General features: G+C 47.1%; 1 protein-coding gene across 5 annotated transcripts in view; it reads left to right on the forward strand.

The window, feature by feature from the left end:
* The window catches only part of NMNAT2 (nicotinamide nucleotide adenylyltransferase 2), a 191,981-nt gene that overhangs the window by 138,509 nt on the left and 26,777 nt on the right, over nucleotides 1-26,695 (forward strand). For all 5 annotated transcript variants that reach the window (XM_041755625.1, XM_041755656.1, XM_041755646.1 and 2 more), the window contains 4 exons: nucleotides 18,422-18,510; nucleotides 19,287-19,354; nucleotides 22,525-22,603; nucleotides 25,836-25,962. In XM_041755625.1, coding sequence (XP_041611559.1) covers nucleotides 18,422-18,510; nucleotides 19,287-19,354; nucleotides 22,525-22,603; nucleotides 25,836-25,962 — 363 coding nt within the window. The remainder of the gene's footprint in view (nucleotides 1-18,421; nucleotides 18,511-19,286; nucleotides 19,355-22,524; nucleotides 22,604-25,835; nucleotides 25,963-26,695) is intronic.

Consider the following 26,695-nt stretch of genomic DNA (forward strand, 5'->3'; position numbering starts at 1 on the left):
AGAAAGCCCCTCTGTCCAGCCGCCCGTGGAGCGCGATCAATAACCTGGAGAGCAGTGCGCCAGCCTGACATTTCCTGCATGCAGCACTCTCCCCATCCATCATCCAAACACATCCCGGCCACTCGCTAGGATTGTGGAGAGTCCCCATCTGCCCAAGTGCAGTGTGCCCCCACCCCCAGTCTGGGCTTCTCCGGCATCACTCAGACCGCTTTGTTTGGTTGCACTTAAGGACAAAAGGAGCTCAGGGTCTGGGAATAGTCAGACCTCGGTCTCCAGAAGTGGCTTCGCAAGCCCAGAGGGCCACCTCTACTCTCTCAGTGGGAGGCACCCAGCACCGAGAAAGACATGCCACTGGGAGCACCAATAGCGTCAGGACCCAATTTATAGTTAATACCCCCACAGTGGCAGGCTGCATACTTTTTTTTAATAAAAGAGTTTTTCAATTTTTCTTGTCCCACCTGCACTCTTGTAATAATAAAAAAAAAATCCTTAGTTTTCCACCTTCATAGGTAGGGGAAAACTCCCTTTTTCCCTACTAGGAGTCTCTTCCCCAGGTGTCTCCTTTATTTACCCTTCATACAAAATGCTCACACTTGTGACATTTCTGGTCACCTGTTGTGCAGAGGTTTTTTTCCCCAAGACAATCAATTCTGTGTTGCACCAGCTGGGTGTCCTACATTTTCACTCAGTTCTGGCACTATCTACCTGGAGATAGCACCAGACCCCACAGGTAAGGGCTCACACCCCCCCCCCCACCAGTGTGGCTCCTGTCCCCCTGCTCATGCAAACCTCAGGAGACAGGAGCAAACCCAGGTTTGTCACCTGCAGTTTTGACCAAATGGCTATAGATCAGAGGTTCTAAAGGCCCCTTCTTGGGTTTGTCGAATTTGCTAGAGTGGCTCACAGAACTCAGGGAAACACGTACCTCTCTTTACCAGCTTATTAAAGGATATGGTAAAGGATACAGAAGAACAGCCAGATGAAGAGATACACAGGGTGAGGTCTGGGAGGGTCCCAAGCTCAGGAGCTTCTGTCCCCATGGAGTCCAGTTGTGTCATCCTCTGCAGGTGGTGTTGGCCAACCTGGAAGCTCTCTGAAGCCCCTACTGTTGGGATTTTATGGAGGCTTTTTCACTTAGGCACGATCAAATATTAGCTCCATTTCCAGCCCCTTCTTCTCTCTCTGAGGATCGATAGGTGGGAATAGGGGGAAAAAAGGCTTCTAATCATGGTTCAGTCTTTCTGAGGACCAGCTCCCATCCAGGAGCACCAAGAGTCATCTCATTTAGAACAAAAGACCCTGCTATCACCTGGGAAATTCCAAAGGATGTAGGAGCTGTGTGTCAGGAATGGGGCTCAAAAACCAAACATTAGGGCAGCCCGGGTGGCACAGCGGTTTAGCGCCGCCTGAAGCCCAGGGTTTGATCCTGGAGACCCCGGATCGAGTCCCACATCGGGCTCCCTGCATGGAGCCTGCTTCTCCCTCTGCCTGTGTCTCTGCCTCTCTCTCTCTCTGTCTCTATGAGTAAATAAAATCTTTTAAAATAAATAAAATAAATAAATAAATAAATAAATAAATAACCAAATATTAGAACAGTAGATGCATCCGGTACTCTTAACACTTAGGAATCTTTTTTTTTTTTGTAATAATAAATTTATTTTTTATTGGTGTTCAATTTGCCAACATACAGAATAACACCCAGTGCTCATCCCGTCAAGTGCCCCCCTCAGTGCCTGCCACCCAGTCACCCCCACCCAACACTTAGGAATCTACAAGGGTTTTAGGAGCTCTGTGCCAAGAGCCAGGGGCAGAAACCAATATGCATATATTTTCTATTATCTCATAAAACTTTCCTACCCAAAGGAATTGTTGGACTTTGCCGAGCAAGACAAGTACAGCCAATGTTTCCTGGGTGCTGGTGTTATGCCGCTCTTCACACCTGTTACTTCACGACCCTGTGAACTGGATCGTATTGTCTCTAAAGATGTGTTGGCAGCCAGCGCAGTGGGGTAACCAACCCAAGGTCACCCAGCTAGTCATGCCTGGAGCAGGATTTGACCTAGAGTCTCTAAACATATGCTCTGTTACCCACTAGGTGGGCTCTGTGTCTTAATTTAAGGAATTTCAAAGGCTTAATTTTGGTTGTAGGCTATTGTACATTTCTTTACTTATAGGTTTCTTCAAAGAGAAAATTGTAAAATACCAATGAAATTACTTTAAAATCGTGTCCTTTCTGTGACCCTGAAAGAGTCCAATGCGTGGTACATTTTCTGTGAGCCAATTTCCTCTCCCCACTTCTGCAGGAGTTGATACTTGTTCTTTGGTTCAGATCATGCAGAATGAGACAGAGTGGTCATGGGTCTTCTGGGCACACTGATCCAAGCGATGGGTATGGTGACCACTGTCTTCGCTTCCTATGGTTGCTACAGTCAATTACCACAAGCCTGTTGGTTCAGAGCATGCACATTTACTATCCTTTTGAAAGTCCTAAAACTCTTATCTTATACTTCTTCCTGGAAGCTCTAGGGGAGGGGCTTCCTTTCCTCTCCCGGCTTCCAGAGGACAGGTACCTTCATTGTCTTGCAGTCCCTTCCTCCAATCTTCAAACCTCTTACTGCTGCTTCCATTGTCACATCTTTTCTGAGTCTGACCCTCCTGCATTCTCTCTGATTATGTTGGACCCACCTGGAGAATCTAAGATCATCTCCTCTTCTTGAGATGAGATCTTTAATTTAAGTCCCACCTGCAAAATCCCTCTTGCCACGTTCAGGTGACTCATTTACAGGTTCCAGGGATTAGGACATGGACTTCTTCAGAGGGCTGTCATTGAGCACACCACACCCATCATCTCAGTTTGCTGGGGACAAAACCCCTGCCAGGTCATGGAAGCTTCTGTGTTGAAAGTAGGAACATTCCAGGCAAGCCTGGAGAGTTAGTTGCCCATAACCAGAGTTTATGTGTATGTGAGGGGGCTTGATCCAGGAAGCTATTTCTATCAATTCTTGGGAGAGTAGAGAAAGATGAGCACAAGTAAGAAAGCTGTAAGGGAAACTGTGTTTTCCCAATAGTGTTCTTAGGGGGAAAGCAACCTTTAATATTTCAGCAGCCCCGTTCAGTGGTCCCTTCACTAGACCCTCGACAGGACCACATCCTTACAAAAGGGAGCCTTCTCTGCCTCATTGTTCTCCACTTGTTTTACTAGATAAAAGCAAAGCTATTTTCTGGGTAAATTCTACTTCAGAGCCTGAATTATCCCCAAATAAAAAGCCTGTATGGTGAACCAATATTCAAAAAGGTTAATGGTTCATAAAGTGTGAAATAGCAGACGTGTAGTTAAAAATAGAGCCTGAATCCATGCAAATGGCAGAGACTTGTCGCTAATGTGAAGCCACGGTGGGTTGGTTTTTTTTTTCATCATGTGTGCTCTTCTGTCTTTATACTTTTCCCCACACTTTCCCCTCTCTCCCCCATCCCCACCTACCTACCCACCCACCCAGTTATATTTAGTATCACAGACTGTGGGGTTTTTAAATAATTCTCCCATGTGTTTATGAGTCTCACTGAAGGAGAAACCAGTTCATGGCGTATTTTTACATATATATTTAGCTTTCTATTTCTGGAGAAATAAATAGAAAAAAAATCGTTTTCAATAATGAGTGAACTCCAAGAAGCGTGGTTTGGAAAGAGTGAGGGATGGGGATCTGGGGAGCTTTTCCAGTGGAAAGGATTCAAATGGAGTGGCCAGACTTCTGAGGTGGCGAGTAGCAGCTGGGACACATGAGAGGTTCATCCCAGTACAGTCTGTCAGAAGTGACAGCTGTGGAACGGGGGGTCATAAATCATCTCCCAGCTGGGAAGACAAAGGGACACACATTCTCCCAAGCTAGAGGTAGTGGAGCAAATAGGATGAGCAGTAATGAGGGAGGAATTTTGCCACTCTGTTACCCCCTCCCAGCCAGGTCAGGGTTGCAAGTGGAGGTGGCTGCAAAAGCCAGACAAATGGATGAAAATCCAGGAACTAGAGGAAATCCAGGCATGAAAGGCATTCTGGGAAGCATTTGCAACCTTCTCTGGTGAATTAAGAGAGCCTGAGGTGTGTGCACTGGGGATGGGGACAGATGGCACAAGTGGACAGATGGGCAAGAGAACCTGGACGCTCTGTGTCCAGGGAGGCTTCTTGGCATTTGCAGGGCTGCTCTGCACACGAGTCTGTTCGGGGGGCCTCAGTCTGAATCCCACATGCATCCACACCCAGCCCACATCTTCTCCTGGTCAGCCATTGGCCACAGAGCCTGGGTGGAAGGACACACCAGATCTGGGCACCCTATCATCACCTCGGGAAATGTAGCCTTCCTGAGTCAGAGAGACAGGAGTAAGCAGGTGAAGAAAAGAGCTGTGCTCTCATAATCCCAAGAAGCTTCATATTTCACTGCTTCTCTTATAGTTAAGAGTACTGGGTGTGAAGGAGAGGAGAGGCTATTGCATTGGCGAATGTACATTCTGTCCACCCGTGATGGCGGGCATTTGTAAGTGGTGGGCTGGGGCCAGGGTTGGCTAGCTCCAGGAAGAGTTAAGCTAGTTGCTCCTCCTGGAGACTAAGTCCATAACCAATCTTCCCTTATAATGGGGGCCCCACAGCCCACTTGGCTGGTGGTGACCCAGGGATGGCCCGGCACTACCATGGTCTCACTCATGGATCAATGTCGGGGACCATACTCCTTTTCATAATTACTTGAGATTCAAGTAGGAAGCTCACTTGAGCACCGTCTTCTGGCTTAGGCTGGACATCTCAGAGAGGACCTGGTAGGACTGTCTGTTTCACCCACCCAGGGGAACATGATCACCCAGCTCCCTGCTTCCCAAACACATTGGGACTGGAGGGTCTGGGAGTAGGAGGAGATCCAGAAAGGTGCTCTAGGTCATGTGGGGTGGGGGAGACACCCTTAGTGACAAGGCATGGAAGTGGTATCATTGCTTTTCAAGCAGAGAAAGCCAAGCCTTAGAGCCTTCGATGGAACCCGGTGGCTCTATTCCTTGCTCAGTCCATCTGCTCACATCTCCTGGAATGAGTTTCTTCCTTCTGTTTTTTTGTTTTGTTTGTTTTTGTTGTTGTTGTTGTTTGATATTTTATTTATTTATTTGAGAGAGAGAAAGCTAGTGAGAGAGCATGAGCAGGGAGGAGAGGGAAAAGCAGACTCCCCGCTGAGCCAGAGCCCTACATGTGAGGCTCCATCCCAGGACTCTGGAATCTTGACCTGAGCTGAAGGCAGACGTTTAACTGACTCAGCCAACCAGGTGCCACATCTTCCTTCTGTTTTAAAATGTGGGGTTTACTGTTATTTGGGTGCGGCAAAGCCAAAAGATCAGGAGACGATCATCACTGTAAAGATAGTGATATTCATAGATCCCAAGAGGAGAGGACGTGTCATGCTGCAGAGGGACCACATGGGGAAGCACCAGTCAGGAGGGACGGAGTCCTGGAAACAGGGGCCAGGGTCTTTATTGTGGTTACTGCAGGGAGGAAGCAGAGGAAGCAGAGAGGAAGGGTAATCCTTCAGCTGATTGATTAATATCGGTGGCTCTGTGACATAGAAGCTGTCCTTAGTTGTCTGGTACCTGGCCCTGGGGTGATGAGGGCAGGTGGCTAGTGGCCCTGAGCTTGAGAGCCCTGCAGAAGGGATAGTTGGGCAGCTAGGCTCTGGATTGGTTTAGTTTGCATTTGAAAAGAGTGCTCTAGGGTGAGTTGTTTACCATCTCTAGGAACTGGCCAATCCTGGGAAGGATGGCCCCTCCAGGACCAGCAAGGCCCCAGATGTCAAAGCCTCAGAAAACAGAAAAATAGAGAGACACAGTTAATACACCTTCCTCTTCTCACCTATCAGGACCCAGCTAAAGTCTCATCTGTTCTGGGAAAGCTCCCCAGGCCACCCTATCCTCCGGGGATCATTCCCTTCCCTGAAGTCCTATAGCACTTCATGTTGCTGCTGTTTAGCTTTGCATCCATTATCCAACCAGCATGTGCCATGTCCCTGTATCAAAAACCCAGGATCCTTGGAAGCGGGGACTGTGTCTTTGACTTCTGTATGTTCCCCCAACAGCACCTGGCGCAGAACCTTGGACGTAATAAATGCTCACTAAATTTTTGTTACGGAATGCCCAAGGTTCAGTGTGGTAGGCCCCAGGGATGGTTCCTTTAAAAGAAAACCATTGATTCAACCCCTGGGCAGAAATAACCCTGTCTTGGTTTCTTCCTTCATTATCCAAGAAACATTCTAAAACGTAAATGTATAAACATTCTACAATTCAAAATGTTTACAAATCCAGATCACCTTTGTGATTCACAAACAAGGAAAAGTCCGGCAGCTCCAGCGGTGAATACAACTCAAAATTTCTAATTGCAGCTGAAAAGGAAAAATTGAGTTAGTATCGATGCCCTGACCACAGTGTTTCCTCCATTAACTCTCTGGAAGAGGAGAGTAGATTACACACATCAGTTGGTTTCACTGAGTAGCCAGGAGGCAGACGAGACGTGTCTGTCTCATGAATCATTATTAATGGACAAATCATCTGTGTTGTGTCCATCCTGGGCTGGTGGGTCTAGCACAGGCTATTAGGAGGGGAGGTGTACCTGGTTCAAGGGGGACCTAAAATGAGTTGTGAGACACAGTGGATTCTCAGGGTGCTGAGGGCAGGACACAGTGATGCCTCTGGTGGCCTTGGGCTCATCCTCTGTGGGTATAGGAGCAAGGAAGGTAGAGCAAATGGAGGATAGTTCGGACCTGAGTGTAAAATGTTAGAGGGATTTGGCTGTATTCCTGGGGCAGAACTGAGGCACAAAAATAGACCACATCTTGGGAAGCCTGGCATGAAATTAAATTCCAGGGCCCTAGCTATCGCTTTGCCAGTGGACTACCTGCCAATGTCCAGAAATGCCCTTATCATGCGAAGTGGAGGTGGTGGTGCAGTTGTAGAGGGAAGAAAGCTGGTTTTGTGGGTACTCTAATGTTGCAGGGGCTGCCCAACCTGTCCTTAGTCCCTTGCTATTCAAAATATAGTCTATAGATCAGTAGCCTTGGTGTCACTGGGGAGTTTGTTAGAAATGCTGACTCTCAGGCAGGGCTGGGAGGAGTGTGAGGTCAAAGGGCTAGCTTCCCTCCAGTGCAAAATGTAAGGGAGCACCCAAAAACCCAGTAATGGAGACAAATAACATTTTTAGAAAGGCAAAATTAATGCAAAAAAATTATGATGAATAAAATAAAATAATTTTAAATGAAGACAGGATCTGACCCTCACACTTGAACGAAAGATCCCGCCCTTCTCACTTCACCCTAATTCTGGTCCTGATCTCAGGCCCCACCCAGACCATTGGAATCAGAACCTGCATTCTAACAAGATCCCCAGAGGACTCCCATGCACATCAAAGTTTGAGAAACACTGCTTTGGATAGTACCTCCCAAGCCATAACAACCCCAAAGCTTGGAATCCAGACAGCAACAAAAATGGAAAAGGATGAGTCGAGATTCCAGAAGTTCCAGAAGCATCCAGCCCCACGAGTTTGCTGGTCATTTGCCTGGATTTGCACCCTGCCACCTTACAACTGTACAGTGTTCTGTAGTTGACTGTAAACTTTAAAAAAAAATTTTGTTTTGAAATAATCATAGATTCATAAGAAGTTGCCAAGATAGTAGTACAGAGAGTTCCCATGTGCCCTTGACCCAGTTTCCCCTACTGATTACATTTCATGTATCTATAGTACAATATGGAAGTGAGGAGACTGACACTGGTATGAAGTGCGTGTATAGTTATATGTCATTTTATCACATGTGTAGAGTCATGTAACCAACTCAATTAAGATACAGAACTAACCTATCACCACAAGGATCTCCCTTCTGTGCCCTGCCCCAATCCCTAACACTTGGCCGTCACTAATCCGGATGATGGCTGCGAAGGTTCTGTGAATGGAATCATACAATAGTCAACCTTTTGTGACTGGTTATCACGTAGCATGATGATCTGGAGACCCATCCTAACTGTTACATGACTTGTTAGCTTGTTCCTTTTTGTTGCTAAGTAGTATTCCATGGTATGGATGTACCACTGTCTAACAATTTACCTATTGGAAGATATTCTATTTATTTATTTATTTATTTATTTATTTAAAGGTTTTTATTTATTTATGAGAGAGAGAGAGCAGAGTGAGGGGGAGGGGCAGAGGGAGAGGGAGAGGCAGGCTCCCTTGCCATGCAGAGAGCCAGATGTGGGGCTGGATCCCAGGACCCTGAGAGCATGACCTGAGCCAAAAGCAGATGTTTAACCAACTGACCCGCCCAGGCGCCCCAGGATGTTTTATGTATTTACTGTATTTGGTTATTACAAATAAAGATGATATGAATAATCATGCACAGGTTTTTACATAGACATGGTTTTATTTCTCTTGGAAATACACCCAGAGGTACCATTGCTGGGTTATATGATAAATGTATGTTTAGTTTTTAAAGAAACTGACAAACTGTTTTTTCCGAGTAGCTTGCCATTTACATTTCCACCAGCAGTGTGGGACAAATCCAGTTTCTCCATACCCTTGTCAGCATTTGGAATTGCCATTATTTCTTCTTTTAGCCATTCTGATTGGTAAATTTTTTTTTTTTTAGATTTTTTTAAAAATTCATTCATGAGAAACAGAGAGAGAGAGAGAGAGAGAGAGAGAGAGAGAGGCAGAGACATCGGCAGAGAGAGCAGCAGGCTCCATGCAGGGAGCCTGATGCAGGACTCAATTCTGGGACTTTAGGCTCATACCCTGGGTGGAAGGCAGGTGCTAAACTGCAGAGCCACCTAGGAGTCCCCTAGTGGGTAAATTAGTGATATTTTCTCATGGTCTTAATTTATATTACTGTGATGCTTAGTGCTATTGAACATCATTTCATAAGCTTATTTGCCATCTGTGTGTCCTCTTTGGAGACATGTCCCTTCCTGTCTTTTGCCCATTTTCTAATTGGATGGTTAGGGTGTTTTGTGCAGTTTTTGTTGTTGTTGTTGTTGTTGTTTTTACACTATTGAGCTTTGAGGGTCCTTTTTATATTCTACATACAAGGCCTCAGATATGTGGAGTGTAGGTATTTTTGCCCCATCTATAGCTTGTTTTCTCATCCTCTTAACAGGGTCTTTCACAGAGAAAAAGTTTTAAATTTTGTGAAAGTCCAGTTTATTGGGTTTTTTCTTTTGTGTATTGTGTTTTTAGTGTCCCGTCTGAGTCTTCGCCAAGCCCCATGCCCAAAGATTTTCTGCCATGTTTTCATCCAAAAGTTCATATTTTCATAATTTAAATCAATGATCCATTTTGAATTAACCTTTCTATAGGGTAAGAGATTTAGGTTGACCTAGGCTTTATTTATTGTTGTTTATTTTTGTCTATGGCTGTCTAGTTGCTCCAGCACCATTTGTTGAAAATATTATCCTTCTTTTACTGAATTTTTGTGCCTTTGTCAAAATGCAATTGGCCATAAGTATGTAGGGCTATTTCTAGACTCTATTCTGTTTCATTGATTTATATGTCTGCCTCTCTGCCAATACCTCACAGTCTTGATTACTGCAAATATATAAAAAGGCTTGGAATTTGGATGGATTGATTTCCCCACTTTGTTTTTTTTTCCACTTCCTTATTTAAAAAAAAAAATTAACTATTCTTTTCCCTCTATGATTCCATATAAATTTTAGAATTATTTTATCTGTATTTACACGCGAAAAATCTTGCTGGAATGTTGATAGAAAGTGCATTAAATTTGCATATTGGTTTGGAGATCATTGATATCTTACTATATTATGTCTTCTAATTCATACACATGATGTGTTCCTAAATTTAGTTACATCTTCTTTGATTTCTTTTTTTTTTTAATTTTTTTTTAATTTTATTTTATTTATTTATGATAGTCATACAGAGAGAAAGAGAGAGAGGCAGAGACACAGGCAGAGGGAGAAGCAGGCTCCATGCACCGGGAGCCTGATGTGGGATTCGATCCCGGGTCTCCAGGATCGCGCCCTGGGCCAAAGGCAGGTGCCAAACCGCTGCGCCACCCAGGGATCCCATTTTGATTTCTTTTTATCAACATGTTGTAGTTTTTAAAATACAAATTCTGTATATGTTTTATTATATCTATACCTAAGTATTTCATTTTTTTGAGTGGTTTTAAGTGTCTTGTATTTTTCATTTCAGTTGCCATATGTTTGTTACTAGCACATAAAAATACAATTAATTTCTTTTTTTTTAATTTTTATTTATTTATTCATAATAGACATAGAGAAAGGCAGAGACAGAAGCAGGTACCATGTGGGGAGCCCGATGTGGGACTTGATCCCGGGACTCCAGGATCGCACCCTGGGCCAAAGGCCGGCGCCAACCCGCTGAGCCACCCAGGGATCCCCTACAATTAATTTCTTATGTTGATCTTGTATCTTTTTATCTTACTGAACTCACTTTTTTAAAAAAGGTTTATTTCTTTATTTGAGAGAGAGAGTGTGAGGGGAGGAGTAAAGGGGAGAATCTTCAAGCGGACTCCCCACCGAGCTCAGGGCCCCACATGGGACTTGATCTCACCACCCATGAGATCATGAGCTGAGTTGAAACCAAGACTGAGCCATTCATGTGCCCCCTGAACTCACTTATTAATTCTAGGGGTTCCTTTATAGATTTCTTGGGATTTCTAAGTAGACTTTTATGCCTTATGCAAACAGAGATAGTTTATTTTTTAATTTTTTCTTGTTTCTGTGCTTTTTCTTTTTCTTGCCTTATGAGCTAGCTAAAACTTCAAGTACTATGTTGAATAGGAGTGGTTCCTGATCTTAGAGAGAAAGCAATCTGTCTTTTGCCATTAAGTATGATATTTGCTATAGGTTTTTAAAGGTGCTCTTTATGTTGAGGAAGTTCCTGTCTATTCTTAGTTTTTGGAGTTTTTATCATGAATCAATGTTGAATTTTGTCAACTGGTTTCTCTGATCAGTTGATATATCATGTGAATTTTCTTCTTTAGATTGTTAATACAGGGGATCACATTAAATAATTTTTCAGATATTGAAACAATCTTCGATCCTTGGAATGCATGCCAATTGGCCATGGTGTATTATTCTTTCTATGTATAGCTGGATTCTATTTGCTAATGGTTTCTGCATGTTTTATACTCTCTTTGCCTGGTTTTGGTATCAGGGTAATACTGGCTTCATGAAATAAATTGGAAAATGTTCCCTTTTTTCTATTTTCTTTTTTTTTAAATTTTTTTTAAACTTGTTTATGATAGTCACACACACAGAGAGAGAGAGAGAGGCAGAGACACAGGCAGAGGGAGAAGCAGGCTCCATGCACCGGGAGCCCGATGTGGGATTCGATCCCGGGTCTCCAGGATCGCGCCCTGGGCCAAAGGCAGGCGCTAAACCGCTGCGCCACCCAGGGATCCCTTTTTTCTATTTTCTGTAAGAAACCCTAGAATTGTTTCATTTTTAAAATTTCAGCTTTACTGAGGTATAACTGACAGTATATGTCAGTTAAGATATTTAAAGTGTACATCACGGTGATTTGATAGACATATACATTGTGAAAGGACTCTACCCGTCTAGTTCATTAACACATCTGTCACTTCACATGTTTACTTTGTATGTGTGAGAGAGAACATTTTAGTTCTACGCTTTTAGTGGATTTCAATTATACAATACAATGTTATTGAAATATTATTTTTTTTATAAATCATGTTTTTTTATAAAACATGTATCTGGTCTTTGTCCACAGTTCCTGGCCCACAGCTCCTAAAACCTTTGAAATTCTCTGAGCAGGAAGAGCAAGAAGAGCATCTTTTGTTATACTATTTTGTCTCTTTTTCTCAGTTCCTGATAGTGTTTCAGAGCCATAAACATGAAATGGGTGTCTTGTTATTCATAACAAACCCCTCTCTACCACAATGAGGTTTATGTTAATGAGTGATTTTTGGAAACCACCTAAGGATGGAAGCTGGTGACCAGGGTAACCGACTATAAATAGAGGGTTGGAATTTTTGGTCTCACCCCCTGATTTCTGGGGAGGTGAGAGGGCTGGAGGTTGAATCAATCACTAATGGCCAGTGAGTTCATCAATATGTCCATATAATGAAACCTCCATAAAAACCTCAAAAGGAGGGCATTTGGAGAGCTTCTGGTTTGGGGAAACAGAATGCTTCCACATACCTTCATGCTAGATCCCATATTCCATGAGGCCCCAAACTCCACAAATGCAGAGGCTCCTTTGTTGAGGACCCTGCCCTATGTATCTCTTCATTTCGCTGTTGGTTTATGTTTTTTAATATCCTTTGTAATAAATTGGTAATCTAGTGAGTAAATGAGCTTCCTGAGATCTGTGAACTACTGTAGCAAATTAATCAAACCCCAGAAGGTGGCCATGGGAACCCCTGACTTACAACCAGTTGATCAGAAGTATAGGTGACAACTTGGCCTTGCAATTTGGCATCTAAAGGGGAGGAGACTGTCTCGAAGGACTAAATCCTTAACCTGTGGGAACTGATACTATCTCTAGGTAGATAGGGTCAGAATTCAGTTGATTGTATGATCCCTGCTAGTGTCTGAGAATTACTTCGTGGTGTGGGTAATATACAGACACAGACACACACACATTGGAATTGGCGGTTAGAATCATTTTAGTTATCAACTACAATAACCATGTTTTACATTAGCTCCATCTGTACCTTTGGTTTTAATTCTTCTCTATTTTTTTAAAGGATTTTATTTATTTATTTGACAGACAGAGAGAGAAGAAATGGGGAGCAGCAGAGGGAAAGGGAGAACAGACTCCCCATTGAGCAGGGAGCCTGATACAGGGCTTGATCCCAGGACCCTGGTGTCATAACCTAAGCTGAAGGTAGATGATTAACTGGCTAAGCCACCCAGGAGCCCCTTAATTCTTCTTTAAATGTTTAGTGGAATTCCCCAGTGTAACCATGTGGGTGTTATGCACTTTTTCACTCAATTCTCAGAGCAAACTTGTAAAGAAAGCATTTTACAGATATGGAAAGTTAAAGCTCAGAGAAATGAAGTGACTCACCCAAGATCTAGATGTCTTCAGTGTTGCTTCCACAAAACCACACTTTCTGCATTAGACGTCTTAGGCAGACTTCTTTTCCCAAAGAGATTTGGGAAACAAGGAAGGGAATAATCATACCTGTTCCTGGCCACTTTTCTTTAGCCGGATGACAGTTCTCTCTTGCTTGACATTATATTCAAGTTAGAAGACAATCAGGCAATTAGTGGATCGCTGAGTATAAAACCTAGTACTATTAGTATAATCACAGAGGTGCAGTCTAAAAAGATTAATGACACACACATTGACACATTCAACTGCAAAACCCCAGAAGCAAAGCAAAGCAAAATGTCTGAAGAGAGGAAACCCTACTTTTTGTGAACCCTGGACATTCTCTGGGAAGTTTTGATGGGTCATCTCTCTCCTCCATCCCTTATTACCTGACTCCAAATTTCCTACCAGACATTTAAGATAGGACTTTGACTACCTTCACTATCCCTTCTATGATTTTTTTTCCCAGCTCGGAGCATGCCACTTCCCTGTTTAACAGCCTTTAATGATTCTCTATTGTCTATACTTCTCAACTTTATCATTGTTGTCTATGTATGTCTAGGGTTCTCAAACTTCAGAGAAGAGAGGAATCACTGGGGGCCACTAACTGAAAATGTAGACTCGTAAATCTCAACCCCAGAGGTTTTGATTCAGTCACTCTGGACTGAGACCTAGGAGTCTGCATTGTGATAACCTTCTGGTGATTTCAGTGCAAGTGGCCCACGGAATACATGTTGACCAAACAAGAGTCTCTGGCATAAAGCTCATAGTCCTTGGCCTGGCTTTCAGGCCCTCTGAAGTTTGACTCCAACTTGCTTAGTCAATAGTGCTAAGTAGCCTTTCCTCACCCTCACCCTCACCCTCACCGGGTCTGCAGACCTCCAGACCAACCTAGTGGGTAAGACTGGCAAACACATTTTGGCAAGGCAAAATTAATCTCTCTTGTCCCTTTTCTCCCTGCCTTTAGCATCTCAGTGTTAGCACAGAGTTGTTCGAACTATAGGCTACCACACAATAATAGGTTCTGACCAGCTTTTTATTTAAATTTATGATTCCTAGAATAGAATACATGGAAAATATCAGTGTGCATTTCCATAGTTAAGGGTATTGCAACATATTTGTTTCAGTTAATTATACACATACAGAGGTATGTATTATGTCAGGGTATAAAATATATTTCTTACTGTGGGTTGTACTACAACACTGAAAGCCACAGCTATAGGAACTCACCCAATTTGCCTCTCATTAGATATGTCAGTATAGCTTTCTGTTTCTCCATTATTGTGAACCTTTGGTGAATAATAAATAAAGCTATCTTTACCCTCTTATTCCTCTGGCATCATCATGGTGTTTTGTTCCCAACAACTGAAGTGATTTGTTTGTATCATCACAATCATGACTCTTCTGGGTTTAACTACTTCAGATCAAGTATCCTCTTTTAGGGTACAGAGTTGGGGCTGTTCCTTTCAGAAATTGCCTCTTTGTGGGGCACGTGGGTGGCCTGGTTAATCATCTGCCTTAGACTCGGGTCACAATCTTAGGGTCCTGGGATCAAGCCCTGTGTTGGGCTCCCTACTCAGTGGGGAGTCTGCTGTCTCTCTCCCTCTGCCCCATGCCCCACTCATGCTCCCTCTCTCTCTCAAATAAATAAATAAAACCTTAAAAAAAATAAATAGCCTCTGTGAGACAGAGAACCTTAGAGTATTGCCAGGAGAAGTGGCCCCTCACCTTGGCCAGAAGCAAAGGGTAACATTTTCTTTTTTTTTTTCTTTTTTTAAATTTTTATTTATTTATGATAGTCACAGAGAGAGAGAGAGGCAGAGACACAGGCAGAGGGAGAAGCAGGCTCCATGCACCGGGAGCCCGACGTGGGATTCGATCCCGAGTCTCCAGGATCGCGCTCTGGGCCAAAGGCAGGCGCCAAACCGCTGCGCCACCCAGGGTTCCCAGGGTAACATTTTCTAAGGCAATGAGGTTCTTTGGGGCAATGTATTTCCTCTGGAAATTCTGAAGTGTCATCTAAGGAATGGAGTGGGTGGCTAACTGGCCCGAGGTGGCTCAGTGAAAGGACACTCTAGAAGAATAAGAGTGGGGAAAGTAGCCACATGAGCCTTCTAGGTGAGCATTTGTTAAGCACCCATTGCTCAATAAATGAGTTACTATGCAGGTGCTTAAGAACCCAGAAGTGAGGGATGCCTGGGTGGCTCAGTGGTTGAGCATCTGCCTTTGGCTCAGGTTGTGATCCCGGGGTCGTGGGATCCAGCCCTACATCGGGCTCCCCACAGGGAGGCTGCTTCTTCCTCTGCCTATGTCTCTGCCTCTCTCTGTGTGTATCTCATGAATAAATAAATAAAATCTTAAACACACACACAAAAAGCCACAGAAGTGTTCAGCATGGGTGACAGACTGAACCACATTGGGATCACAGGTCCATTTTCTTGAGGACAACAGTGTTTCAGATGGCAATGTGTCTGGTCAAGGTTGCTTGAATGCAAATCATTTTATAACGAGCTTGCTTCTCAGTATGTTAAGTGCACATCTCCTTTAGCTGTGAGTTGGGGACCTCCTGCCTGCAGCAAATTCTCTGGCTTTGAAGGCCTCAGTGCAGGAGTGAAGGCATAAACTTCCAGAACCGATTTCCCAGCCAAGTCCCTTGAACTGGATGCACAGGGCAGAGCAGAGCAGGGCACAGCAGAGCAGTCCAGCAGGGCGATGCCGGGCAGAAGTAGAGGTGAGGTAGAGCAGAGCTTCTGATGAAAAGCTTGGGTGAGTGGAGAGTAAGGAGGGGCCACTTTTTAGAGGACGTGGGAGGAAGGGAGCTCTGACTTATTGCAGCTGAGACTCGGTGACAGCTAAGGGCCAGATGTAAATGATCTCAGTGAAGACTGCAGTATGAAGGCCAAGAGAAGAGAGGGGAGGCATGGAATTTACCCAAATATCCAAAGGGTTTCATTGTAAGGTCTTCAATTTGTCCGTGGCCTCAAAATGAGACTTCTTGAGAACGAGCAAAGTAATATCACTCTTTTAAAAAGCAGAGGTCACATACCTTATCGGAATGGCTAAAATCCAAAAAAACCTAACAGTTCCCCATGCTAGCGAGGATGTGAAGCAACAGGAACACTCATTCATTGCTTGTGGGGATGCAAAATGGAACGATCACGTTGGAAGCCAATTTGGCAGTTTCTTACAAAATCAAACGTACTCTCACCATACGATCCGAGCCACTACACTCCTAGATGTTTACACAGTCGAGTTGAAAGCTGTGTCCACGCAAAAACCTGCACGTGAATGTTATATCAGTTTTATTCAAAACCAGTGCAAATTGGAAGTGACCAAGATATCCTTCAATGGGTGAATGGATAAACAAATGGTACAGGGGATCCCTGGGTGGCTCAGCGGTTTAGTACCTGCCTTCAGCCCAGGGCCTGATCCTAGAGTCCCGGGTTCGAGTCCCACATCGGGCTCCCTGCATGGAGCCTGCTTCTCCCTCTGCCTGTGTCTCTGCCTCTGTGTGTGTGTGTGTGTGTGTGTGTGTGTGTGATGAATAAATAAATAAAACCTTTTAAAAAATGGTACAGATGGATAAAGAAATGGTGATCCATCCAGACAATGGAATATTATTCAGCAATTTAAAAAATGAGTTATCAAGCCACAAAACTACATGGAGGAACCCTAAGTGCATACTGTTAAATGAAAGAAGCCAACCTGAAGAGGCTATGTAGTGTACAGTCCCGACTTACTTGGTGTTTTGGAAAAGACAAAACTAGAGAAATCATAAAAAGATCTGTGGTAACCAGGGGCTGTGGCAGGGGGAGGGAGAGGGATGTGTAGGTGGAGCGTAGTGGGTTTTGAGTGTAGGGAAACTATTCTCAATGCAACTGCAACAGTGAATACATGTTATTAATGCAATTGCCAAAACCCATAGATGGAGGGCACCTGGGTGACTCAGTGGTTGAGCAACTATCTGCTTTTGGCTCAAGTCATGATCCCGGGATGCTGGGATCGAGTCCCACACTAGGCTCCCTGCTTGGACCCTGCTTCTCCCTCTTCCTATGTCTCTTCCTCTTTATGTGTCTCATGAATAAATAAATAAAATCTTGAAAAACAACAACTACAAACCCATAGATGGTACAACATGCTGTCTCTTCAAGGGAACTATGGCCTATAGGTAATTAATTATAATGTGTCAGTATGGACTCATCAAGTGCAACAAATAAACCACACTAATGCAAGATATTAATAATAAGAGGAAGAAAGGAAAAAAAAACAAAAAAAAAAGAGGAAGAAAGGTGTGGGGGTGGAGATAGGAAGGTGGGGGCTGAGTATTTAGAACTCTGTGTACTATCTGCTCAATTGTTCTTTACATCCAAAACGGCGCCAAAAAATAAAGTGTGTTAATTATTGTTTAAAAGAAAGAGATTTCACATTGACAGAAAAAAAAAAGAGGCAAATGGGATGAGACTTATTTTTAAATTTTAAGAGAGGCAGCAAGGAGATCCTGGAAACTTGCCTGTAAACGGCACAACCAGCCTTGCTACCCAAGGGCCACCTTCATGTACAGGATCCTTCACTTATAAAATAAGTCCACACCACATTTCCTCAGCGGTACAAGTTCAGGTCCTGTTGGGTTTGCATATGGAACCCCATTGGAAGTGAGGACCAAAATTTTCATTCCCTTCCTAATTTTCTGAATTTTCTCATGGAAGTGAAATCAAGCTTGTCTCTGGTAAATTTTTAAAAGCAGCATCAGAAATTCCTTCCAAAGGAAAAAAGGCTTTTCTGTGACTGAACTTTTCTCAATCAGCTATAATGATGGCTTTCCTGTTAATTCTCCCTAATTATGTAGAAGGCCTTTTAAATTTGTTTGGTTTTTCTCTTCTGACATGAAGCAATCAGCCCACCTTTCATATTATAAGAAGGTGGCAGCTGCTTTTTCTCCTTTTCCTCTTGTTCTTCTTCCTTTTAAGTCTTTTCTCCATTTCGGAATTTCTGCAAGTGATCCAAGGTGTAAATCCCAACCTGTCCCTCAAATGGTCTTTAGTGAGGTGCTTGCTCTAAATCCCCCTGAGCCACCAACTTGTCCACCAGCCAGAGGGCCTTAATCCCCTTGAGTTCTAAATCCTTTTGCTTTGGGGCCCAGGATTTCATCCCATAACCTTTTGAATCACCAACATAACTGAGAAAGTTGGCCCTTTCCATGTAAATGGCAAGAAAGCCTAAAGGCAATAAGCCCTGCAGAGCAGAACATATTGATTTCAAAGATCACCTTTGATCCACACTTTTCCTCTTTATAATGTGTGGTTTTCTTCTCTTAATTAGAAAGAGCCAGGGATTATCTGCACAAAACTGGAAGGTTTATCGTGATTGGTGGGATTGTCTCTCCTGTCCACGACTCCTATGGAAAACAGGTGGGTTCCTCCTTTGCTTCTCTGCTCCTTTTGCTCCCCCCCCCCCACCTCGTGGCTCTCCCAGCCCACAGCTGCCCCCCTGCCATCTCGGCTACACCTCCTGGGAACACGCAATGCCCCATAGCAGGCGTCGTGCTCAGGCACACCTGAGCCAGTGGCGCTGGGCATCAGCTGGGAGGAACAGTGCCCAGGCCCGTGCCCACGCCCGGTCAGCGCTCAGTAGAAGCGGGGTGGCCGCCCCGCTGAGGGCCACTGGCGGCCGGTTGCGGCCTGGCCAAGTCTTTTCTGGAGTTTAGGAGGAAAAGACCTTTGCCTTTTCTGATCTGATTTAAAAGTCCCTTCCTTGCTGCTCTGTCCCTGCCACATGTCCAGGAAGGTCTAGGAGCCCTCCAGCGTGTCCATCCCCCCTTCCACCCCCATACCTGTCGGTGGGCACCGGGGAGGTCACGGCCAGCCGGAGCCTCGGGGCAAGGCACCATTGCGGGGTTAGGTGTCGTCCCTGTCCCCGTGCTGGGCACGCGTTGGCAGCTTCATCCAGAGGCTCGCCTCCTGACCCTGTCAGGCGTGGCCCATCCCGTGGCCTGCGTTCCTTCCCGCTCGCCACTCGGCGTGTCACCATGTCTGCGTGGCAGATGGACAGGCGGGAGGCCACACCCTTGGTCCCTGCCACCACTGACAAACGGCCACCCCTGAATAATGGGCCAGCTTGGGAGGGGGTCTCGGGAGGCCGTGGGGAGCCGAGAGAGCCCCCCAGTGACTGCTCTGTTGTCCCCCAGGGCCTTGTGTCCAGCCGGCACCGCCTCATCATGTGTCAGCTGGCCGTCCAGAATTCCGATTGGATCAGGTAGGGCTGGCCTGGCGACTGCCAGAGTGGGTGGCCTGGGACTCACTGGGGGTGAATGGAGAAAGAGGAGTGGGGCACCTGGGTGGCTCAGCGGTTGAGCATCTGCCTTAGGCCCAGGGTGTGATCCTGGGGTCCTGGGATCCAGTCCTGCATCGGGCTCCCTGCATGGAGCCTGCTTCTCCCTCTGCCTGTGTCTCTGCCTCTGGGTTTCTCAAGAGTAAATAAATGAAATCCAAGAAAGAGAGAGAGAAAGAGAGAAAGAAGGGAAGGGAAGGGAAGAGAAGAAGGGAAGCAGGAAGGGAAGGGAAAGGAAAGGAAGGGAAGGAAAGGAAAGGAAAGGAAAGGAAGGGAAGGGGAAGGGAGGGGAGGGGAGGGGAGGGAAGGGAAGGGAAGGGAAGGGAAGGGAAGGGAAGGGAAGGGAAGGGAAGGAAGGGAAGGGAAGGGAAGGGAAGGGAAGGGAAGGGAAGGGAAGGGAAGGGAAGGGAAGGGAAGGGAAGGGAAGGGAAGGGAAGGAAGGGAAGAAAGGGAAGGGAAGGAAGGGAAGAAAGAGACTGGAAGGAAGGGAAGGGATAGGAAGGGAAGGGAAGGGAAGGGAAGGGAAGGGAAGGGAAGAAAGAAAGAGGAGGAGTCCCCTTATCCGTCTGGATCCCACAGGGGTGGGGAGGCCGGAAGAGGTGTTCGTCCTGGCAAAAATTATGCAGCCTTCCAGGTGGCCCAGCCTATCCACAGCTTTGTTTCATAACAAGCCGTAGGGCCCCGCAGACTTAAGAGGGAAGCTTCAGGGTTCCTTCTGCTCTGGGACTTTGGGATCCAGGAGTATTCCTGAAGCATCACTGGATTAGGGGTGAGGCCTGGCCAGGAAATCGGAAATGCCTCTCCACTTTCCTCCTCAGTTACTTCCCATGGACTCTCACTACCTTTTCGAGAATGTTCCCTGGCCTTCCTCATTTCCCGTTACTGAACTCAGGCTCCCTGGGGCTCCACGCTGACGGGGGAGCGAGGGGCTGCCAGCCAGGGCTCCGGCCTTTCCCTGGACCCGGGCACAGTCCTCACCAAGATGCAGACGCCTCGGTGATGCGCAGGCTTGCAGTGTAATTAAAGCAAGCTTCCACTAATTACGCTAATTGTGCTCCCCAAAGTTCCTACAGTTATAATTTGCATGAGAAAACGGAGCTTTAAAAAAATAATGGCACACCATTTGTACTGTAATTTCCCCCCACGGAAGAATAAGCAGCACCTAGAGGCTTCCCTGAAAGGAGGGGAGTGAAGAGAAGCCGACCTCACAAGGAGGGAGAAGAGATGGGGTGGGAGGGAGGGAGAGCAGGGAAGGGAAGCGACCATAATAACTAAATAGCGATCCTCGCCTGTGGTGAGCCCTGATTTGTGTGAGAAACACTTGCCCTTGAGAGGCTGCCTCATACAGGTGGCGACAGCTGCCTCTTCTCTGCTGAGAAACAGACCCAGAGAGCTCAAGGGCTTTGAGGGAGCACAGCACCTCTGTGGTGGCGGCCGGGAGAGAAACCAGGCCTAGTAACATTGTGGCTCAGGATCTCCTGGGGAAAACAGGGTCCCATGGGGAAAAATACCGGCAGGAGGTTGTTCCTGCTTGGATGTGACTAGAGAATTCTGGAAGAATTGCTTCATTCATTCAACGAATATTTACCCAGCTCACTCCCCCCCACCACCCCCTGCACTGCTCCAGGCACTTGGGGAGAGTCAGAGTTCCAAGAACTGAGATCTCTGGGGAGGCCCAGGTAGCTCCAGAGGCAGGGGCCGGGGCCCTGGGGCTGGGGGAGCCTGTCTAGCCTCGTCTGCTGGTTTCAGGCGGGCGGGTGGTGGGCAGGGATGCGGGGAGCCTGATGCACAAGCTGCCTCTCCAGGGTTTCCAGTGAGCTCTCGCCACTGGGAAGCTTAGGTGTGTGTGCCCCGTGGGAGGTGGGCAGGGAATGCTCAACTGCTGAGAAAATGTTGGAGAAATATCCCAATTTAGCAGCTCATTAAGTTGGCAATTAAGCTCAAGCTCTGCATCAGCCTGGGCTAGGTCCCTGCTCATTTCACATCCTGGTGATGAAGTTTTGGAATATAGGTGAGGTTTGGTGGGGTGAGGTCCGGAGTCCGTGACCAAGAAAAATTCTTGAGATGTCTTTGGTGCAAAATGGTGGTTTTATTGAAGCCCAGGGACAGGACCCGTGGGCAGGAAGAGCTGCTGCCCGGGCCTGTGAGGGGTGGCTGATTATATACCTGGGAGTTGGGAGGGGTTTGAAGGAGTTTTGGAAGCAAGGTTTCCAGGACCTGGAGGGGGCTGGCTGTTGTTGGGAAAAGGTCATTTATTACCGTCTAATAAAACCTGAGTCATGAGATCCTTCAGGTGTATATTGGTGGGCCGTGTGCTTGGAGGATGATTGCCAACTCGTACCTTGAGGGTTTAGAGATTAAAGTAGACTTACAGGGCCCTGGGGGTCGGGCTAAGATTGCCTTCTGCCCTTAGCAAAGTATTAACATCAAGGCAGTTGAGTCCCTAGAGGAAAGTCCCTCTGCCTGTTTCAAGGACTCGTCAGTGTGCTGCCCCGGGCTTGTGCTTTGTCCTCAGCTAGTCCTCTGTTCCCCCATCACTGGTGGACAGGAGGGGTCGACCAGTGTGTGTGGCTCTGCCTTTCAGTCTGGGGGGCACACCTCCCCTATGTGCCCACAAGCCTCCTCCCCCACCCCCCACTGTACAGGGAGGCACACAGGGGCAGATCCCCCAATTCAAATATCTGTAGCCACCACTTGAGGAAGGCCTGGCTTTTCATCCTTATCACAATCCCACAGGGCCCAGAGCAGAACTTTCATCTTGTGGGGAAGCACAAGAGCCAGACTCTGTACTAAGCACTTTCTAAACCTCATGGAGCCCTTCTCAGAACCCCACAAGAGAGTTATATAGTCTGTAAAATAACAGGTGGGGAAGGTGAGCACCAAAAGACCATATAACTTTCCCAAAGCTCCATACTGTCCTCGTTTTACAGACGGGGAAACTGAGGTGTAGGGAGGTGTTTCAGGCCCAGGTTTGATCTGATTTGGGATCTCGGTGTGAGCAGCTTGGCTAAGTTCCCTGAGCTATGTTCTCTGGAATTACTAAAGAAAGAGTGTGAGAACAGAATCCAAGGGAAACCTCTTTCTGGTTACCTTAGGGTGGACCCCTGGGAGTGCTATCAGGACACCTGGCAAACCACCTGCAGTGTGTTGGAACACCATCGGGACCTCATGAAGGTGAGCTGGGCCACGGCGGGGAAGGGTGGGTGGCCCCCAGCAGCCGGGCAGGCCGGGGATGGGTGCTGCTGGCCTACTGACCTGGTTCAGTTTCCTGCTTCTCAGCCAGCTGTGTGGGAGAGCAGGCCTCGAGCAGCAGGAAGGAGGGCAGTCAGTGAGGAACCCAAATAGTTCCAGGGGTTGCTCCCCATCTCGCTCCCCCTGCTTCGTATGACTTGGGGTGGTTTTCATCTTCTGACAGCAAATCCAGGGTGGGATTAAGGAGAGACTTCAAAAAGTGAGTAGGGAAGGAGACCTGGCCAAGGAAGGCAGAACAGAGGAGCTGTGGGATGAGGTACAAGCCACCAAGATGCTCCTGCCCCATCTGCTTAGCACCTGCCAGTCCCCTTACTCCAGCCCCAGGGGCTGTGGCCGAGGCACCTCACCCCTGCCAGTCATCGTACCTTTGTTCATGATCTTTCCTCCTCACATGAGTTCTAAGGCAGACAGTGTTCTGGTCCTCGTTCTATTAGTGGATGAAAGGAAGCCCAAAGAGGTGAGCCAACCTATCTGAGGACACAGCCATTGTTTGGTGAACACAGATGGGAGCCAGTGGCTTGCGCCCAGTTGTAGCGACTGAAGAGCTGGTTGCCAGATTATAACAAGTGATCAGAGTGTGCAGAAAGCACCCTTCCCAGATCAACACCAGCCCATCGATTTCCACGGCGATAGGATGAAGAGCAGTGCCATCCACAGCAAGAAGCCTGACCGACCAAGACAAGGTGCAATGGATTCCGCTCACCTCCGCTCACCCTGTCACGGTGCCCTCCTCAGCCCCAAACAGCAGACCAGATGGCATTGTTCTAACACGGGGAGCGTCTCTACCCATCTGTGTTTTCTGTCAGTGGGTGTCTGAATCCTCCCCAGGGGGAGCGGTCAGCAACCCCGGTCACCTCACGCTCCACCAGCTGGGCAGCTGTGCTTTATTTTAATAGAGTTGGAGCTTAGGGTTTCTGACCAGCCAGGGAGTCAAGAGGAAGAGGAAGAAGAAGAGGAAGAGGAAGAGGGAGAGCTCTAGCTGGGTGCCGCTTGATCGATTGGGTTGGTCCCCCTTGGAATCAGAGAAAACACATCTCCCTTCCTTCCGTTTTCAGAGTCTCTCACACATATCCTGAGCCCTCTCTGGTCCCCTTGGAAGGACTCCGACATAGGGTGGCCCTGACTTGCTCCCTGGGCTGGTCTCAACAACAGCAGTGACAAAAGGCATCCCATCTTACTGTCTTAGTCAGGATAGGCTAAGATACGCCGTGGTAACAAACAGCCTTCAAATCTTAGTAACTTCCCCTCAGTTTATTTCTCACACTACATGTCAGCTGGGGCTCAGCCGGGGCCTCTGCACCTTCTTATCACTCAGGAGCCTCAGACTCCATGGTGGAAAGGAGGAATCAGGGACCTTGCAGACATGCCCGAGTCCTGGCTGTACCAGCCATGAGGCCTGACTGCTGTTTGACCCTTTGCATGCCTGGCCTTCCCCAACCCTCCCTCCGTTACTCCTGCCCAGAGGCAAGAGTCTGGGCCAAGCAGCTCAGCTGTCACATGATGGGCAGAGGCCAGTAGAGAATGTGAGTGGGTCCCAAGGGCCCCTGCCTGAGAGTGGAGGCTGCTGACTCCCCATCTGTCCTGTTCTACCATCAGGCCGGTGTTCCTGGCGTGGAGGATAGACCTGTAGGAGAGTGACACAGGCCTTCCTTGGTCGGTGACCCACAGCTGTGCTCAGAAAGGCCTCTGAGAACGTGAGAGCCTGTGGAGGGCTGACGAGGGCAGAGTGGGGCATGCTCCTTTTCTTCTCTACCTAGAACAAGTCCAGTGGGACCAGCCATGCAAGCAGCGAGAGCAAGAAGTCCTCAGCTACCAGGACAGCTACTAAATGAGAACATGGCATTTTCTTTTCTGGAGGTGAAATAATTATAAAAAAGAAGGCAGGCTGCCTCTTCCACTCCACCAGCCACCACTGGGCAGAGAATCCCACAAAGCAGGCTAAGAAGAGCCTTTAGTAGCGGCCTCAGCTGGCTCCCAGATGTGGCTGGATGCTGCTGTGACCTCCTGCCAACAGGAGCATTGCAGAAGTGACAGGTCACCCCACAGAACAAATGCCTGCCCTTCCCCAGGGCTCAGGAAGATTCAGCGCTGCTCTCTGCCTCTGCAGGGGAGGTGCCTTCAGGGGGTCATGGCAGCCCTGGGGCTTGGGGTTCTCTGGCAGCAGGACTCAGGAATCCAGAGAGAGTGGTGCACGGAGGTGGGATTACCGGCTTTCAGGGAAGGGACCTTGCATAAGCAACAGCCCTTGGAAAGCTAACCTGACTGAAAATCCGTCCTTTGTTTCCCTGTAGCGGGCCCTCACAACCACAGCAGGGAAGGGGGGTTGCTTCTGGGTCAGCTGTGAAGAATGCAGCCTTATCAGCTCTCTGCTTTCTGCCGCACCAGAGGGAAGCAGCAGGCCAGATAACACAGCACAATGGATAATAGGCATAGAATTTCCGTTTGGGTCTGGGATGTGTATGCGCACTGGCAAGCTGGCGCACGAGTGCCCAGAGGCCCCCCCTTCCTGCCACACAAACACATCCTGCTTGGCCTGGCACTGCTCTCTGCCTTGGCCCCGTCATTGGCATCTCTGGCCTGGAGAGGCGGCAGGTGGCGATAGTGCCTGGTGTTTGTATGACCTTTCCCAAGCTTACGCAGCCCTTTTGCAGACATGACCTCATTCGAGCCCCGTGAAGCAGGCAGGGAGGGCAGGTATGCACGTTACACAGAGGGTTACAACATCGGCTGCCAGGTGCCAAATACTCTACAGGCAAATGCTTTGCAGATGCTCACATGTGCCATCCCACCACAGCCCCGTAAGGCAGCCACGTGGCCTGTCCGTGTTCAACTCTTGAGCTTCAACTCTTGAGGTTCAAGAGACGAGACGTTCCCAATCCAAGGTCACGCAGCCGGAAGGGGGCAGAGCTCAAACTTGAACCAGGGTCTGTGCAGCAGTAGACCCCATGCTTTTCCAGCCCTGAGCTAGCTGCCTTGCCTCCTGCCAGTCTAGTGCAGCCACGTGGTACAGCTGGGTCCAGAAGCCACCCCAGCCACCACCTCCAAGTGGCCTCCCCAAGATAGATGAGCAGATGAACATTTGAAGATAACTAGGAATGCTTCTCATAAGTCACTTGGCTAATGACACCAACCTTGTACCTCTCCCTTTTCCCAGCGGGTGACTGGCTGCATCCTCTCCAATGTCAACACACCCTCCATGACGCCTGTGATCGGACAGCCCCAGAATGAGACCCCCCAGCCCATTTACCAGAACAGCAACGTGTCCACCAAGCCCACTGCAGGTAGGGGAACAGTGATGTGAAGCCGTGGTTCTCAAACTTCAGAATCAACTGGAGGACTTGATAAAATCCAAATTGCTAGGTCTTTCTCCAGAATGTGTGACCTTCTCCCAGTAGGTCTGGGAGGGAGAGGAGAATTTGCATTTTTAACGAGGTGATGTGGATGCTCTGGTCCTGAAAATAGAGCCTCAGGGAGAAACAGTCACAATGAGAGAGAGAGAGAGAGAGAAACAGAGAGAGACAGGGTTGATGGGCGTGCATTTTTTTCTGCATTTAAATATAAATATAATTGTCTTAGCTGGGAATTAAAAATACAGAAGGCAGCATTTTTCTCTGCCTCTCTCAAAGGGGTTGAGGATCTCGCCCAAGGTCACACAGTGATGAGGTAGCAGGACTAGGCTTTCAAACCCAGGTGTCTGCATTCAGAATCACACACTCTTAGCCACCTCTTCAGTGGCAAAGAGCAAGGCTCCAACATTTACCCAACGCCTAGTACTGTATGGCCATACAATGCTCAGTGCTTTACACAGATTCTCATTTAACGCAGCAATTCTGTGACATAGATACTGTGTTCCCATTTACCAAGGGAAAACAAATTCAGAGAGGGCAAGTGATTAGCCTAAGGTCACACAGCTCAAAAGTAGAAAAGTCAGAGTTCATATTCAGTACTATTTAATACCAAGGTCCACATTTTTTCCAATAGTTTTTTTTTTTACCAACTAATTGCAAGGGACAG

Source organism: Vulpes lagopus, chromosome 1, assembly GCF_018345385.1.
Source record: "Vulpes lagopus strain Blue_001 chromosome 1, ASM1834538v1, whole genome shotgun sequence".
Classification (NCBI taxonomy): Eukaryota; Metazoa; Chordata; class Mammalia; order Carnivora; family Canidae; genus Vulpes; species Vulpes lagopus.